The sequence below is a fragment of the Herpailurus yagouaroundi genome, unplaced genomic scaffold, assembly GCF_014898765.1.
Source record: "Herpailurus yagouaroundi ecotype Mexico unplaced genomic scaffold, PumYag 210, whole genome shotgun sequence".
In the NCBI taxonomy this organism is placed as follows: Eukaryota; Metazoa; Chordata; class Mammalia; order Carnivora; family Felidae; genus Herpailurus; species Herpailurus yagouaroundi.
In genome coordinates this window covers 7151359-7169794 of record NW_024412441.1, presented here as the reverse complement: position 1 = coordinate 7169794, position 18436 = coordinate 7151359, and the positions used below count along the sequence as shown (strand labels likewise).

At 34.9% G+C, this 18436-nt stretch overlaps 1 protein-coding gene across 3 annotated transcripts in view; it reads right to left on the bottom strand.

Moving 5' to 3' along the window:
• Nucleotides 1-18436, bottom strand: part of PSME4 (proteasome activator subunit 4) — a 99335-nt gene that overhangs the window by 63097 nt on the left and 17802 nt on the right. For all 3 annotated transcript variants that reach the window (XM_040453734.1, XM_040453735.1, XM_040453736.1), the window contains exons 2-7: nucleotides 16400-16540; nucleotides 15645-15761; nucleotides 4670-4714; nucleotides 2270-2419; nucleotides 709-772; nucleotides 108-182 (exon numbers count right to left, since the gene is read on the bottom strand). In XM_040453734.1, coding sequence (XP_040309668.1) covers nucleotides 108-182; nucleotides 709-772; nucleotides 2270-2419; nucleotides 4670-4714; nucleotides 15645-15761; nucleotides 16400-16540 — 592 coding nt within the window. The remainder of the gene's footprint in view (nucleotides 1-107; nucleotides 183-708; nucleotides 773-2269; nucleotides 2420-4669; nucleotides 4715-15644; nucleotides 15762-16399; nucleotides 16541-18436) is intronic.

Sequence of the window (18436 nt, the reverse complement as noted above, 5' to 3'; positions counted from 1 at the left end):
ACTAGTGGTCAAAAAAATTTTAGCAATTAGAATACAAAACACACTTCTTAAAGACACAAAAGGTGCTATCAGTGCTATTGTATGTTGTATGTTCACATGTTAATTACCTTTGGTACATATGGATCCCAATCTATGTACCCTATATTATCTGTAGCCAATCGAGCAAAGAGATTTACTAGTTGCTGAAAGTAAAAAAAGAAAAACAATTAAGTAAGTACACTTGTTGTTATTAATAAGTGTCAGTCACACCCTTTATCCATTTGTTGTTCTCAGCTATCATCAACACAACTTAATACATGGTTTATGGCTCATTTTTTAAAAATCTCCAAATTTCAGTTTTGATTGTCACCATCTTAAATCAACTGTAGTTGAAATGCTTATTAAAAGGGAAATGACAAAGCATCATTCACAATGCAAACAGAAGATATTTTAATCTAATAAGCATAAAGAAAACATCCACATTGTTTCTAACAACGTGCCAGTGAAGGTACAAAAGCAGAGTCTTACATTTCATAATACATGCACATGCTTCTAGATATTGATAAAAACAAAACAAACAAGTGTCTGTTTCTGTTAGAAAACAGCAAACAGAATTTAAAAACAAACAAAAAATAATTACAACACTGCCAAGAGCCAATTCTAGGAAGTGAAGTTACTTATCAAATGATCTGATATATACTGTCAGAAGGAAAAAAATAGGATACTCACCCCCTCCCACTGTGGGAGATTTTGCACTGAAACCCAAAGGCCAATTAATTCATCAAACCAAAGTCTGAAGAAGAAAAATGGTGTTATGAATAGCAAGTGATTTATAGAAAGTGGTTCAAAGCCAGGTATCCTTTGTATTTTTTTAATCTATTATTCTTACTGATAACTATACAACCTAGAAAAAATAATACTGAATGTACAAACTTAATGGAACAAATAACTATTTTTTTCTGAATATTCCACTTCCAATATACTTATGCCAAAAGAGTAATCTCATCAACCCCCTACTTCATTGTTAAATAATTACTGACCACCCCTATCTAACTGTTTACAAGTGTCTCCTTCCTCCCTTTCTCCTTTAATATTTTCCTATTACTACCTATTCTTGCAACTCTCCCTTGCATTCTGTTTTTTAGTAAGCCAATTAGTAATTATGCCATTAACTACCACTATAATAAGTGTTCCCTAAAAGAATGAGTCACGAAGTGTTAGGTAGAACTAAATTATTGTGGGGGAATTATCTCAGATTAAACAGAAGAGGATGTCAGGGCAAGAAAGTGCTGCAATATTATTCACCAATCTTTACAAAGGTCAAAGAAATGCTTTTAGAATTTCTGGATAAGAATTAACATTTCATCAATATACAGCTAAATACAAAATTTCTGATTTGAAAGAAATAAAAGATTTGTCATCTCACTATAGAAAATATGGGGGGGGGGGACTGGGGAGTAAGCATGAATCCACAACACAGTAATAATACCTATTTCCTTCCAGTCTTTTTTTCATACCTTTTCTTTTTTCCATAAAAGCACAGTCTAAATTTCTTCATTCTAGCACTTGTTTTATGCCTATAGTCATCAGAAAAAAAGTTCTCTTTTTTTTTAAAGTAGGCTTCATGCTCATCACAGAACATAGCGGGTCTTGAACGCATGACCCTTAGATCAAGACCTGAGCTGAGATCAAGAATTGGACACTTAACTGAGCCACCCCAGAAAAAAAAAAAATTCTTAAAAGCAGTGCTAAGACTAGAACAAGTAAAGAAAAAAACTTATAGGAAAGGCCCAAGAAAAACTACAAGTGATGAATAAAACCAAGTTTTATAAAAACACTTTTCCTTTTCCTGTACTCCACACAATTTAACATTTTTATCACTGCTTATTTACTGATACTTTCTACTCCTTTTTGCATTTTTTATTCTTTCTCTCTTGCTTTCTTAAAGCCCTCATCTTTCCTTTTTTGTTTTTTTAAGATTTTATTTTTAAGTAAGCTCAACCCCAACATGGACTCAAACTCACAACCCCAAGATCAGTAATAGTCACGTGCTCTACCAACTGAGCCAGCCAGGAAAAGCCCTCATCTTATTTGTTTGACATACAAGCATTATTCGCTCTTCATTTACAATCTTATGTTTAATTGTTTCACCCTTCACACACTTCAAGTATAATCAACATAATGGCTGAATTAGTAAATTTTTCTTTACTTATAATTGCTTTACTGGTCTGCTTATACATCTCTATTTCTTGCTCTATTCTATAATTTGTTAAGATATGTATATACTTACTTAAAACCTTTATGATGAAGTTCTGGAGGAAGGGAGGTAGGAAGAAATATTTCAAAGTAAGTGATGGCCTTTTGCATTGTTACGTCAAAAGGGCACATTAAAGGCCGCCATTCTTCTAGCATCTCAGCTGTGGCATCTGCTGGAAAGTATCTAATAAAAAAGAAGGTTTTCATTTACCTAATCAGTGCTTTAAAAAAACATTCACAACATCAACATGTGACTGACAAAAAAAGGGGGAGGGGGGATGGATTTTATAAGGCATAGCACACACACTACAAATGTCAAGTTAACTTAAACACATTTTCCCACTCTAAATAACCTATAAATATAAACATACATGTTTCTTGCAGTTTTTCCCTTCCTGTGTGCTATGTAATAGCAACAAGAAAAAAATTTAGTCAGAAAATCCAGTCTATATATATGGATAATCAGTGACATGAGAAAGAGAACACCGGACAAACCATTTCCTTTCACTGTACCACAGAGCTCTCTTATAATACAAGAGCAGGTTAGACTAGACGGTCTGGTCCTACAGGTACTAATATTTTACAAGTCTAGGAAATGGGCAGGAGAGCCCTTGGAGTAGAGAAGATTCACAAAATTAAAATCTGACATGTGCATTCATACACAAAACAAAGGTAAATGGAAAAAGAGGACCCATGTATAATTACTAAATATCCATTAAGGGATTTAAAATAACAACAAAAAGTATATGACAAATTCGATTTGAGTATGGCCAAAAAAGTTAGGAAACCCTTTCAAATACACCTGTAGGTTTGCCCTACAAGTCACATTATTAATCCTATTATATCTTTTGTCCATCTGTATTAATCAGAATCACACTTCATTCCTTTATGTGAAAAATAGAACTACACTTCCAGTAATAATTCTTTGGGTTCATCAAGCATCCATGTGCCAGGTCACTGTGCTACAGGTTAGAACACACACACACACACACACACACACACAACCACACACAAAATATATCCTGCCTTTAAAGATCTCATACACCAATTCTCCTTTCTAATCTTTCAGAGTCAACTGTTAGTTTAGTAATCCAACATAAAAGCTTGGGTGTTCTACGAATTACCTAAGAACCTAAAAACCACTAAGTACCCCAGTGATGATCAAGTATCCAGTTAGGAAACAGACTAAGAGGTAAGTGCCTTGCTCAAAATGACACTGCTCATTGGTGGCTTATGACTCAGGTTAAATCTTAAGCCTCAATCTTAAAAGGGAGACTATATCTTAAAAATACATTTGCCCAAGACTGAGTAGGACGGTAGGTCAGCAATAAATATCTGATTTATAAAATCATTTATAACTTTAACTCATAAGAATATGGCAAAATACGGATTTCTATTCAAAAGAATTCACTGCATCCATACATATCAGGATAAGCAGTCTAAGAACACCCTGATAAAAAACACTTCAAGTCCACAGACTTGGACTTTAGTTGATTAAAACTAAATTCAACCCATATTCATCTTTAAATATAAGAATATGGAATATTTCTGTATATTCCAATGAAAGAGAACTTTAAAAAAATGTCTTTTACTTTAAAAAACACACAGGGGTGCCTGGGTGGCTCAGTTGGTTAAGCGTCCAACTTCGGCTCAGATCATGATCTCAGGGTTTGGGAGTTTGAGCCCACGTCGAGCTCTGTGCTGACAGCTCAGAGTCTGGAGCCTACTTCAGATTTTGTGTCTCCCTGTCTGTCCCTCCCCCACTTGCGCCCAAGTCTCTTTCTCTCTCTCTCAAAAAATGGATAAAAAACATTAAATTTTTTTTTTTTTAAATACTTTAAAAAATGTCTGAGGGGCGCCTGGGTGGCGTAGTCGGTTAAGCGTCCGACTTCAGCCAGGTCACGATCTCACGGTCCGTGAGTTCGAGCCCCGAGTCGGGCTCTGGGCTGATGGCTCGGAGCCTGGAGCCTGTTTCCGATTCTGTGTCTCCCTCTCTCTGCCCCTCCCGCATTCATGCTCTGTCTCTCTCTGTCCCCAAAATAATAAATAAACGTTAAAAAAAAAAAAAAATGTCTGAACACCTTTTCATTATTACTCACATTTTGATGCAATACCTACAATACGCATTTTGGAAAATATTTTTGATCTGAGTAATGATACTCTAGGAAAATCTTTCAAATAAAGACAATTATACATAAATTATGGCAATCTTACTTTATAATGGGGAACACCCACATCACTTAAAAATTTCTAAATTTATAAATGAAAGCTAAATAATTTAGTTCAAGAGTTGAAAATGATATGTTGTGCCCAGTGACTAACATCACAGTGTTGGAAACTATTTATACCTTCAATTTTCTCTTCAAAGCACACTAAGAATGGGAAAAAGCCCAAAGAAATAACAAGAGGTTTCATAAAATGAGAAGCTACTTACGGTCGGCAGCTTTTCACGAGTGTTTTGAGAACATTTTCTACAGAACTGGGGGGGGAAGAAAGCCATTTGATAAATTAGGTTGCTGTATTTTAAGAACACATCTAATCCAATTAATAAATATCTCGAAGGTATGTTCATACGTTTAAATATTATCTGTGTACGTGCAATAACTGCTCCTCTTTCATACAGACAGAACTATTAGGGTTAACTATCTAAACTCTGTAACCTACTCTTTCCTTTGCCCTCAGTTTGCTCATTCTCTGTTGTAAACCAAAGGGAAGAAAACTGGGAAAAGGACAAATCATTTTGAATCCTTACAAAGTAGGCAGCAATGACCGTACTTAACAACACATCAAGAAGTATGCTCAGCGGCTTAAAACTTCAAATACTAATTTTTATTTTAATTAAAGTGCTTTTACGTGGAAAAACAAGAAGCAGACAAAATCTGGTGTGCTCATATCAGCAACTGCCAGAAACTAGTTTTCTATAACCAAGTGGTGAGAATTCTATAACCCTACAAGGTTACTAACAATTATCGAAAATAGCAACAGCCATCTTTTTGACCAGCGACTTAAATATTTCTATATGGATTCATAAGAAATGTTCGTTTTAATGAAAAGGCCAATGTGTAGTCATTTAAACACACATGGACAGAATGGAATATTTAAATTAATTATACTACTGTCAAAAGAGGTATAATGCAAATAAGCAAAACAAAGGGCACAAGGTAATTTTGGACTGGAATTTTAAAATTAATGTGTGACTATTTACAGGATGAAGTGTACAAGTAAATAAAACAAGTCCCCAAACGTCAAAGAAAAAAGTTATGGGGGGAAGGGGTAACTTTCAGGCAGTGCTTCCACCTGACATTTTCTCATTAAGCTTCTTGAAATTCTTAAGTCCAGAAGTCTATCCAACTTCTCTAAAAGCTTAAGAACTAATCTATAAAGAAATTCCAAGGGGTAACACAAACCAAACTCAGCACAAGTAATCAATTATACAACCAAGAGAGAAAACTATCATTTCATTACTAGAAGCTGTAGAAATCCTCCTTAATTTCAAAACTACTCAGAAAAAAATTAACTGAAGAGGAAACCAGGCTACAACACATGAGATCATTCTAAAATAAAAAGGAGGACCATATGGCGAGAAAGACATGGAACATTTTCTTTGAGTATTAGGGAGAGATTCTACCTTCTCTCACAAAAAAAAACCCCTAAGGAATTGAGAAACACAGAATTATTAGTTTAGAGAGTATCTAAGTTTGCCTGGTTAAAAAAAACAGGTAAACTCTCCGACTACATTTAAACTCCCTGAAGACCACGACTATGATTTTTATTTCCGGGCATTTCCAAAGTATTTATACCAAGGCTATAGTTCATATATATTTATGCATATTTATATTTATTATTTTACAATACTCAATGGACATTTTCTATCAGAGCAACAAAAAGCACAGATCTTTGGATCTTCTTTTAGTCTGGACTGAAGAACTCCATTTAGAAATAAATTATAGCCAAGGTTTAAAGAAACACCTAGTTCCTAGTGCATCAACTTAAATCTAGATTTTAAAAAGATAATTCTAAAATGGTAAAGTGTCTGTCCAAGGAAATAAGCAGAAGATTTGTAATTCTACCAGTTCCTAAAGTTTGTGTTCATGTTAACTTTACATTTATTTTACTGTTTCTGTGGCAACTCATTTGAGAGTACAACACAGAAAACCTGTTATTTTCACTGGTAATTTTTCTATTCCACCAAACTTTCAAATAACATCAAAAATGATTCTCAAAAGCAAGTCATAAAAGCCTACATAGCTACCTGCTCTCTCCAGTTCCCTTCACTCTTCAGAAGGAGGTTAATTATAATACTTGATAGCTGTCACTTTACTTCATTAGAGGAATAGGGTATGTGGGAATGTGCTTTAGTTTCTCTAAATAAAATCAATTTCAACCCCTCTTTATATATATAAGGCCTGTGCCAATGGATTCATGCTCTTTATCCAGAAAAGGGTACAATCTCTCTAACCTGTGATATCTGTATAGTGACCTTTTGTGATTCTTGTAATCTCTCAAGATGAAGGGAACAATGTTTCTGTTTAAAAATAAAATAAAAGGTTAAGGCTAGATGCTACTAGACTATATTTCACTAATTTTTAGAGGGAGTGAATAATCACTATGTACTTTCCCAAATGCTGGAGTTTATAATATTAAAGTGATTACAATTCAAAACACCTTTTTTTTTTTTTTTAATCAAAAGGGCTCTAACAGAAGGAATAAGCTTTGGATGAGTTTTCTTATAACGTACTTTCTCTTAGAAAAAGCATGCTAAGTTGAAAAGAAAGCCATAGTATACCATGCAATGGTTCACAACTTGCGCTTTAGAGTCAGACAGATCTAAATTTGATTACCAGTTATGTCTCTTACTATCAGTTCAATATTATAGCCGCAGTTTTTCCAGCTATATTAATAGTAATAATACCTACCACTCGGAAGGCTGTTATAAAAACTCAATGAGGTATTATAAAGAAAACAGTTATCTGGCCCAGAATTAAACACAAAAAGTATTAACTATAATTATTATTTCTTACTAGCCAAAACAAATTATATTTTCAATCTCCTTAAAAACTAAAATTTTGTGCTTATTTTGTTTTTACATTTACTCTACTGCCTCTTGAACAACTGTTAATTTATGATTTAGGAGACCACATCAAAATAGGAAATTCTTCCCCCAATTCACACCCTATTTATTAGGGCAGAAAGTTAAGGTTCTGGTCCCAGTTCTTGAGCTCTTATCCCAGTTTCAACCAATGACTGTATGAATTTTCCTCTATGGACCACAATTTCCTCACTCTTTATGATTATTTATGACATTAATAAAGTGCCAAATATGTAGCAGAGAAGCTTGAGGAAAGCCAAAAACCTTAGTTTCCAGTTACACTGGTTACTGAGATAGGGGACTTACATAAACCTAGCGGTTAAGGTTTCCTACCTCCTTGGCCTTACCTAATTATCAGAACAATATTCACTTTTAAACCAGAGAAATGTACAGCAAATGATATATTCAAGTTGAAAGTAGTGTGGAATGTCCATAGCCAGAGGTATTTTTAGCTTCACATGACAATTCTTGAACTAAAATTTAGCTTCAGAATTATCGTATTTGCTTTTTAATAAATGAACTGGGAAATTATAACACTGGCTTATTCTACACACCTCTGCCTTAACCTCCTTATAATTCAACCGTAATTGCCTATATATTTTCTTTCTTAAGAATGTACTTCCCGGGGCGCCTGGGTGGCGCAGTGGGTTAAGCGTCCGACTTCAGCCAGGTCAGGATCTCGCGGTCCGGGAGTTCAAGCCCCGCGTCAGGCTCTGGGCTGATGGCTGAGAGCCTGGAGCCGGTTTCCGATTCTGTGTCTCCCTCTCTCTCTGCCCCTCCCCCCGTTCATGCTCTGTCTCTCTCTGTCCCAAAAATAAACAAACGTTGAAAAAAAAAAAAAAAAAAAGAATGTACTTCTCTGGGGCACCTGAGTGGCTCAGTTGGTTGAGAGTCTGACTCTTGATTTTGGCTCAGGTCATAATCTTGAGGTTCATGGGATCGAGCCACATTGTCTGACTCTGCACTGACAGCATGGAGACTGCTTGGGATCCTCTCTCCCTCACTCTCTGCTCCATCCCCACTCATGCACATGCCCTCTCTCCAAATAAATAAACTTAAAAAAAAAAAGAATGTACTTCACTTAACCTAAAAAACTCAGTTTTACCTGCTTTCTCTAAATCTAAACAAATACAACCATCAAACACTATTCATCTCACAGCTAATCTTTCAAAAATCTAATATTGCATAGTTTCATGAGTCAGTACTAATTTTTCACAGCCACTTCACACAAAATGAGGGCCAAGATAATACCATAAGAAAGGTATAAATACTTAAAGAAAGAAGTCTGCCTCATGGCTAGTACTAATAAGTTGTAATAATCCTGACCACATAAGTAAAAAGAACATGCATAATTCCTGAAAGTGATGATAAGCCTAATCAGTGTGAACTAAATATTTTTAAATGCTTCTAAGGAAAAATCATTGTAACACAGATACAACTTTTGGGAACACACTACCAAAGTCATTAATAAAATAAAATCAACCATTTATTCTCTCATTTCCAAATAAAAGTAAAAATAGTATTTTTAAAAGAGCAAATAGAATATTCCTCAAATACCATGTTAATAAATCACTACATCTAGATGCCTGGGTGGCTCAGTGGGTTAAGCATCTGAGTTTTGATTTCAGCTCAGGTCATGATCTCAGTTGTGGGATCAAGCCCCAAGCTGGGCTCCACACTGGGCATGGAGCCTGCTTAGAATTCTCTCTCTGCTCCTCCCCCACTATGCACTCTGACTCAAATAAGTAAATGATCACTACATTTACCTTATTAATAATTACTGCTTATTAACAAAATAACCATAAACTATTTTAAATTTCAACAGGGCCTCAAAGAAATTGCTCTCATCATTTTATTGTCATGTTAAATTCTGTTGCTAGAGATCATTCTCGAGCTGCAGATAATAACTTAAGTTTATAAATATAGCCAAATGTGTCAAGAAACTTCCAGCAGGGTAAGAACATGTCATTTCCATGTGTTGAAGGGGGAACAGAGGATTTAGCTGTATCCTGGGGATAAGAGCACCAAATCAAACAGTCCTTTGTCAGATTAATTGAGAAACAAAAGCCACCAAGAACAAGCACCAAAAAGGGAAATAATCAAGTTTCTTCAGAAGCAGATTAATATGAAAAATGAAAATATTTAGGGACGCCTAGGTGGCTCAGTCAGTTGAGCATCTGACTCTTGATTTCAGCTCAGGTCATGATCTCACAGTTCATGAGATCCAGCCCCTCTAGGATCCGTGCTGATAGCTCAGAGAGCCTGCTTGGGATTCTCTCTCTTCCTCTCTTTCTGCTTTTCCACCTTCCCCCTGCCTCCATGCGCTCTCTTTCTCTCTCAAATAAACTTTAAAAAAATACTAAAAAAAAGGAAATGTTTAATACTCTACGATCCCCTTAGAAAATGATCTATATGAAAGAAAAATAGATCTTAAAAATATATTTTGAAAAAAGTAAATGAGTTATCTAGGCCCAAACTGCTCATGATGCAAATATGTAAGCCTTTTAACACTGAACAACTCACAAAAATCAAACTGACGGTGACAAGACTAAACAAATTTACACACATGTATCTACTCAAATATGAATTGTCTGTGCCCATTTGTAAAAGCTGATTTATGCATAATTCCTCCATACCTTGTTAGTAGTAACAGCCTTTATTAGTAACTTGCAAGATGCTACCCCAATTAAGTGTGGGGGACACTATTTTATAAAACTAGGCCCCTAAGGTTCAAATGCTTCTTTTGTAATATAATCATTAAGTGATTCTTACATTACTATTATCAAGTTCAAACTACCGAATTCCTTTCCAATTTTGATTTATCAAATAACAAAATCCTACAATTTGTTTCTCTAGTAGAAATGAGAAACAGAGAAGAATGAAAATGGTCTCTTGCCCCTGAAGCATAAAGGCAGAACAACAGAAGGAATAAAGGGAGAGTCGAAGAGAAGAGAAGGGAGAAAGATAAGGGAAAAGGGGAAGGGAAAGAAGAAAGCTGAATAATCCTTGCTCCAAAAAATAGAACCCGCTTTTAAAATCCTATTGACATGTGTGGCACCCTTAGCAGTAGTTTCAATAAAGAAAAACACATAAGGCACATGAGTTTAAGACCTGAAAGACAGTTAACAAATGAAGCAACCTTTCACTTTTGATTATAAAAATAGTATTCTAAAAATAGTATGAACACATGCAGTCAGCTGACAAAACTGTTTCAAAATGAGTCAGAATACAGCTAAGATGAAAATACTCAAAGCAAAAATACCAATTCCAAAAGCATGCCATATTAAAGGGTTTTCAGGGGTTTTCTGAAATAAAATGTTTGTGAAGTCATAACATTATCCCTGGACTATAAACACTTGCTATACTAGTACACTGAACAGAAGCTTAAGAAAAAAAACGGAATTTTAAAATGTTTTAAATGATTCCCTATTAGAAATCCAGAGGACATAGAACAGCTCTAAGAAGCAGACACTAAAAAGTAGTGCTGTATAGCTCTCCAACTGGTTTCTCTAATATTTCTGCCTAAGAACTAAGACTACTAGATTTCTGATTTTAAGATTAAGGCAAGTGTGACGAACAAAGTCCAAGAACCAAAGAGGTTGATAATCCTTCAAAGGTGAGGTTTTATAACTATATAGGTATATAGGTATTCCTTTCAAAAGGTGGTAAATATCTGATGGTAACAGTAAAAAGATTATAGAAAGTTGGAGAAAGTGAATAAAGAATTATAGTCCTGAAAAGCGTTTTAAGTACAATTCCTTCTACTTTTCTTACAGAGACATTAGGTTTCTAATTTTGTCCTACAGTTGCCTCTCACCAAGCAAAATCCCCCTCAAAAGTGGTTCTAGATCCTTAGTATTCTTGTGATCCCTTTAAATTGGAACAACACATTACCATTTTTAAAAAGTGTCTGCATCACAGAGCTACACTTCACAACGTGTACTCCAGGGGCGCCTGGGTGACTCAGTCGGTTGAGTGTCTGACTTCTGCTTGGGTCATGATCTCACAGTCCGTGGGCTCGAGGTCCTCATCGGGCTCTGTGCTGACAGCTCAGAGCCTGGAGCCTGCTTCAGATTCTGTGTCTCCCTCTCTCTGCCCATCTCCTACTCCCGCTATGTCTCTTTCAAAAATAAAAAAACATCGGGAAAAAAAAAAAAAAAGAAAGCACAATATGTACTCCATTCAATGGCACACACAGCCCCTGGGTGTGAGCAATCCAAACCACAGAACAAATATGGTTCATCTTCCAGGGGCATCAATTTTAGTCAAGATATAGATTGGAGGAATTTTTACTTATGAAAATGCTACTTTTTAAAAATGATTCTAATTTTATGTAATCTCTACACCCAACATGGGGTTCAGACTCACAACCCCGAGACCAAGAGTCACATGTTCTACTGACTGAGCCAGCCAGGTGCCCCTGAAAACATTATTTATAAGCCTAATACCAATATCAATGTTTAAAATAACATGTGAAATTTCCAAGAAATTTCTCACACTAGACCACTTTAAGAGACACCTCAAAGCCTCAAGGAAAGAGGAGGTATTAAGTGGACAGTTTGAAAAGTACTGGTCCAGGAAAAAAAAATACTGCTTTGGAAACAAAAAACGGGATTTTTTTTTTTTTTTTTTTAGTTTATTTATTTATTTTGAGAGAGAGTGAGCCAGAGAGAGCAGGGGAGGGATAGAGAGAGAGGGCAGAGAGACTCCTAAGCAGGCTAAGCGCTGTCAGCACAGAACCCGATGTGGGACTTCATCTCACAAACCCTGAAATCATGACCTGAGTTGAGATCAAGCATTGGACACTTAACCAACTGAGCCACCCAGTTAAAAAAAGTAAACTGTAAAGTAAAAAGTAAACTGTTTTTAACCATTAATTATTTTTTGTAAAGTTTTAACAGACACTGAATCTTCTAGGAATATAATAAACATATAAACTGAAGTAAGTATTTTGATTTCTTGAAAACTTTACCTAGGGTTATTCATTACTCCCCGCCCTCTCCCCCCAAAAAATCACACTATCATAGCAATTCCAACCGCAAAACTCGATCTGCCAATGCTATACACATGAAGAGTGAAATATGCAACTAAGATTGAAGACTATTTTAACAGTTTAGAACCAACTGTCATTACATTGGCAATTAGCAGATATAAAACATGGCATCACAGAATTTCAGTAGTAATTTTGCTGTTAAAAAGCTTCATATTATCTCTCAAAAAGAAATAAACACTTTAAATGCTTATGTTATTGTCATCCTTTTTGGTATGGCACATAAAGCAATTTATGTTGCAAAAATTATATACTGACCTTATTTATTAATTTACTTTAGCACTGCTTGTTAGTTTTCAATCTTACTGATACTGTCACTGGAAGCCCACTGCACAAATTCTCTATGGCTTATCAATATTTCTTTTCCCAATTCATCCTTTGCCTCTATTTCTTTCAAATGTAATAATGTTCAAGAATAATGTTTTGTGATACCAAATAACTACACTATTCCATATCATTACATAAAGAATTATTGTGACACTATATAATAAGGCCAACTTATCTGTAAGAATATCATACTTTCTTTTTCTCCAGCTTAGTACTCTGAAATTAAAGCTACTTCTCTCTTGTCATATTTAAGTAAGTCCTATTTGTTATTCTTTATCCTAGTGCTAGTTTTTACTTTAATGTCCATTCATAATGCTGCTCTTTTATTCTCTTGTACTTCTTATACAAAATGTTTTGATGTTCTTGCTTTTAAATTCAAACTTACTCATTATAAGTAGGTGCAAAATCTCAATACTATATTGTGTCTTTTCGCGTAATATTGCATGCATATTCAAAACACATATTGTTTTATAATAAACTACCTTCCCATTATGGGAATCATTTTATGGTTAACAAATTATTTATATTGATTTTTGTCACTGAGTACAGATAAAGAGTATAGGTAAGTCATATTACTTATGAATTTCATTTTAGAATAGTTAACTACAGAATACAAAAGCGGATGCTGCCTGCTTTAAACCAAGCAAAGATTTCAACAAATACATGATGTTTCTTCAAAAGACCAAGAACGCTCATGGTGAAACTTCTTTTTTTAAGTTTATTTATTTATTTTGAGAGAGAGTGCATGCAAACAGAGGAGGGCAGAAAGAGGAAGAAGGAGCGAGTCCCAAGCAGGCTCCACATTATCAGCACAGAGCACGATGCAGGGCTTGAACTCACAAACCGTGAGGTCGTGACCTGAGCCAAAACCAAGAGTTGGGTGCTTAAACGACTGAGCCACCCATACAGCCCTCATGGTGAAACTTTTAAGGAAGAATGTTTCCATGAGAGCAAAGATGATGGGAAGATTCAGGAAAAGACATGGTAATAATAAGTACAGTATCAAGATGCAGGGGAGGAACTATAAGCACTGACTGACACTAAGTGTGATAAGTTCTGACAAAACTTCCAGGAAAGCAAGCCATAGATAAGTATTAGCGACCACACAAGACTTAAAAGGAAGCAGCTGTCTTTGAAAAGGTACACCTCAGGGCAGGAAGTACTTACTGCAGGAAGGACTTACTGAAGAATTTTTTTTTTTTTTAATGTTTATTTATTTTTGTGAGAAAGAGCACAAGCAGGGGAGAGGCAGAGAGAGAGAAAGAGGGAGACACAATCTGAAGCAAGCTCCAGGCTCCAAGCTGTCAGCACAGAGCCGGATGCAGGGCTTGAATCCACAAACCATGACATTATGACCTGAGCCAAAGTTGGATGCTTAACTGAGTCACCCAGCAGCCAGAAGAAAGAATTACTGAAGAAATAAATAGCCTTCTCTCCTCTATCATTTACCAAAGATTTTTCTGAGGCAGCCGAACAATCAGCCTGAAAATTTTCAAAAAGATAACTGATTTTGAACATCATTTAAAGTTCCGTGAAATTGCTGATTCTAGTGAAAGCCTAAATGGCCTCATATTTTAAGAAGACCCAGTCAATCTAGTCCGTGCCATATTTCCTCCAGCAGAAATACTCAAAAGGAACCTTTGTTACAAAGCTTTTATGCTAAATTTTGGGTTTTCATAATAAATATTTATAAAAATATATTTGAATGATGTACCACTTAGTTTCATGGTGAATTCTGTTCATTTTATGGTTGAAATGGGTTTCTTTGTTTTAACCCATGAAATCTTTAGGAAAGAAATGATTTCTTACCACTCTGTTTGTGACCACTGTCCAAAAACCAATTAGGGCCTAAATTCAGGATCACCTATAGTCATTTTTCAAAACTTCTTTTCATTTACATCATTTCGCTATTTAATTATGACCTGAAAATCTTTTAAAATCTACCATCTGTGGTCATTTTTCAGAAAATTCTATGTAAGGGTGTAACAAAGACTGCTGAGTGGTGAAGCTGAGTGGTGGATTAAATGAACTGAAAGGGGGAGACTATAAGAAGTCATGAAATAATGAAAACATGCCTAGAATTGAGAGAGAAACAACAGAAACAAATCTTTAAAGACTTAATTTATAAAAAAGAAAGAGGAAAATAATACAAGTGTATAAAATGGTGTTCTTCCGGAAATGAGTACATATGTGTATGACAAACAGTAGAGAAAAAATAAATTGAAGAAAACTGTAGAAATTTTCCTAAAAAATAAACCTCAATCACAAATAGTTTGAGTACTTTAAGCCAAACATGCTAAGACTGAGAAAAGAGCTAGATCAAATCTAAAATCACTATTAATTAACCAAAAAGGACAGATCATCATATTGTACTCCATAAATTCAGAATAAAATACAGAACACACCAAAATTAGAAATCTGGAAGAGCTAGGAGGCATGTACAAGAAGGCAGAATTAGTCAGAGGTTCATAATCCTCGTATGTCTAAATCAAGAAGTCGTGCATCCGAATAGCTTACATTCACGAACAGTCACTGAAACTAATGGTTCTCTAATTGTGATGTGGGTGTCTCCTGGAATATGCCAACCTCCTCTTCTCAAGGCATTTGTTTTATTTGCAGTATTAAAATACATGTGGATATATAATAAAGAATACCAAATGTGTATTACTTTCAATGACAAAATTCAAGATTTCAAACAAAAATCTGTTTTCTTTGCTCAGCATGGTAATATTAGTGATCAGATATCCTGGTGGGAAATTCATAACTGCAACTTCAGATATAGTTTAAAGAAGGCAATAAATTGTTTTAGGAGTTAAGTTTCACAGTAATGAGCACATTGAAATGTGTATTTGCTTATCTCAAATAACCCAATTATTTATCAATTATGACCAAATCCTAAAAGGCCCAAGTGCACCCAAAGAAGTACTTGAAGGAAATACTTACTTAGGAAACCAATTTAATCCCAGGTGCTCTGTCTTGGAATATAATATTCTTTCCACCATGTCATAAAGTGGTCTCCAAGGTAACTCCAAATCATCTCTTGAAAGAAGTTCCTTTTTCCTAATTAAAAAAAAAAAAAGTAAACATATATGCATATATTCACGTGCAGTTGTTTGTATATTACCGCTACCACACAAGGACGACAGTTGTTAAATGTTGCTGTCATCCTGGTGGGCCTTGCTTTTCCCCATCCATGGCAACTCATTGGTAGAACGCAGCAGTAGGAAGAACAATGCACCAGATTCTTATTGCTGCTCACATCTCAAAGAGCACCAGGTAAAAAGGGGCATTTACATTTGTGCCCCCATTATTGCCAATGAATTTCTTATTTTTCCATGTCATTGATGGAGTACTTAATGTTTCCAGTATTGTTCTGGGTTTCCAGGAATAAGAAAAGAATAAATGATCCATGTCTTCTCAAGGATCTTACAACATATATCAGAGAACTAGTTTAAACAAACATCAGGTAACATATAGTTCAGTGTCTGCTACAAAACAGAAGGCTTCATCAAGGAGATGGAATTTTAATTAATTAACACATATAGCTTAAACTTATGATAGAGTTTTCTGCAATCTTTTTGTTAACTGGAAATTTGTGACTTGGGTCTTCTTACCAAAGAACACTTAGCTCTCATTCCCTAAAACCTTGAAGAAACAAACCAAAAAATGTTAGCAGAAACCATAGGAAATTTACTTACTTTAACAAGTTGATCAAGAGACGGGCAAATCCCTGCATCATGCTGATTTCCAGTTTTGGAATTGATACCAGCTCATACAATAACTTGATAAAAAGAACATGATCTTCTTTGCTAAATTTTCTCCCATAAAGTCGAATATATCTGCAAAAAAAAAAAAAATCAATACAGCCTTCAAAAATAAGTATGGTGACACATCCATATTCACAGTAGCATTTTTCATAATAGTCAAAGTGTAGAAACAATGTAAATGTCCACTGATGAATAAATAAGGATAATGTGGAATACACACCCGTACACACACAATGGATTATAAAGCCTTTTAAAAAGAGATTTCTGTCATATGCTACAACATGGAGGAACCTTGAGGACATTATGCTAAGTAAAATTAGCCAATCATAAAAGACAAACGCTGCATGATTCCACATATATGCAGTATCTAAAACGATGAAACTCACTGAAACAAACAGAATGGTAGTTGCCAGGAACAAGTGGAGGTGGGGCACACAGGGAAATGGAGTTATTCAGTGGGTACAGGAGACATGATGAACAAGTTCTGGAGATCCGTTGTACAACAACGTACATATAGTTAATGATACTGAACTATATACTTAAAAACTGTTAAGAGGATAAAATTATCTCTTTTTGCCACAATAAAGAAAATATGTGGGGCGCCTGGGTGGCTCAGCCAGTTAAACGTTCGACTTTGGCTCAGTTCATGATCTCATAGTTTGTGGGTTCAAGCCCTGTGTTGGGCTCTGTGCTGACAGTGCAGACCTGTTTGGGATTCTCTCTTTCCCTCTCTATGCTCCTCCTTGACTCAGGCTTTCTCTCGCTCTCAAAATAAACTTAAAAAAAAAAAAAAAAAAAAAATATATATATATATATATATATATACAGTGATACCTTAATTTCAAATGTCCTTGATGTTAAGCATTTTATACTTACTGTTATGTAGGAAGAATTATTCTGTATTTAATTGAGACTACCCAATAATAATTAACAAAAGGCTTATAATGGTAACTGAATTCTCATCAACATTCAATGACCAATTAAAAACACTGCTGTCTTATTGTTGTTTGTTCTTAACTGGCCTGTGATCATAAGTAACCTTGAAAGGAGTTTCTCTGTCCCCTTCCCTTTATTAAGCAAGGGCACATTCAAGAGAATCATCAGTTTATAACTCCTTAAAGTATTTAAAAACAGCGTATCGCAATATAAAAAATAGAACAAGAGAGTACAGATAATAGAAGTTTACTGTTTAACCACAGAATCTTTGAAGAATACATAATAGTTTGCTTAGAATCCTGTAACAATACAGCAAGTTACATAACTTACACTATGTGTTCCTGAGTTAACTCATAATTATAATAAAATTAAGTTGCTACCCAAAATAATACAGTATTTTACCTCAAAGTTACACATTTTCAGTACTTTTAACTTTAGGGAACCAAGGCCATCAAAAGCATCAACTACAAGCAAATTTAAGGAAAAAGCATCCCCAAAAGGAAGGATGACTACAGAATATTTTAGGGATGCCTAAGTAACAAAAACTTAAGTGATCAAAAACTTACTTAGAACAAATGACTGGACACTTAAAAATCATAAAATCCTTTGAGGAAGACCACTTTACAGACAAATATATAAATGAACAGAAAACATGACATTAATACTCCTTATATGATCTCTAGCACTTCTCTGATAGCTAAGATCAAATTGAACTTACACTTAACTTCTAAAATTAGGATATCTAGGGAAGGAAAAATAAGATAAAAACAGGGAGGAAAACCATAATAGACTCTTAAATACAGAAAACTAGGGTTGCTGGAGTGGGGAGTGGGTTGATGGCCTAAATGGATGATAGGTACTAAGGAGGGAACTTGTTGGGATGAGCACTGAGTGTTATATGTAAGTGATGAAACACTAAATTCTATTCCTGAAATCATTATTATGCTTTATGTCAACTAACTTGGATTTAAATAAAATTTAATATATAAAATAAAATAAAATAAAATAAAATAAAATAAAATAAAATAAAAT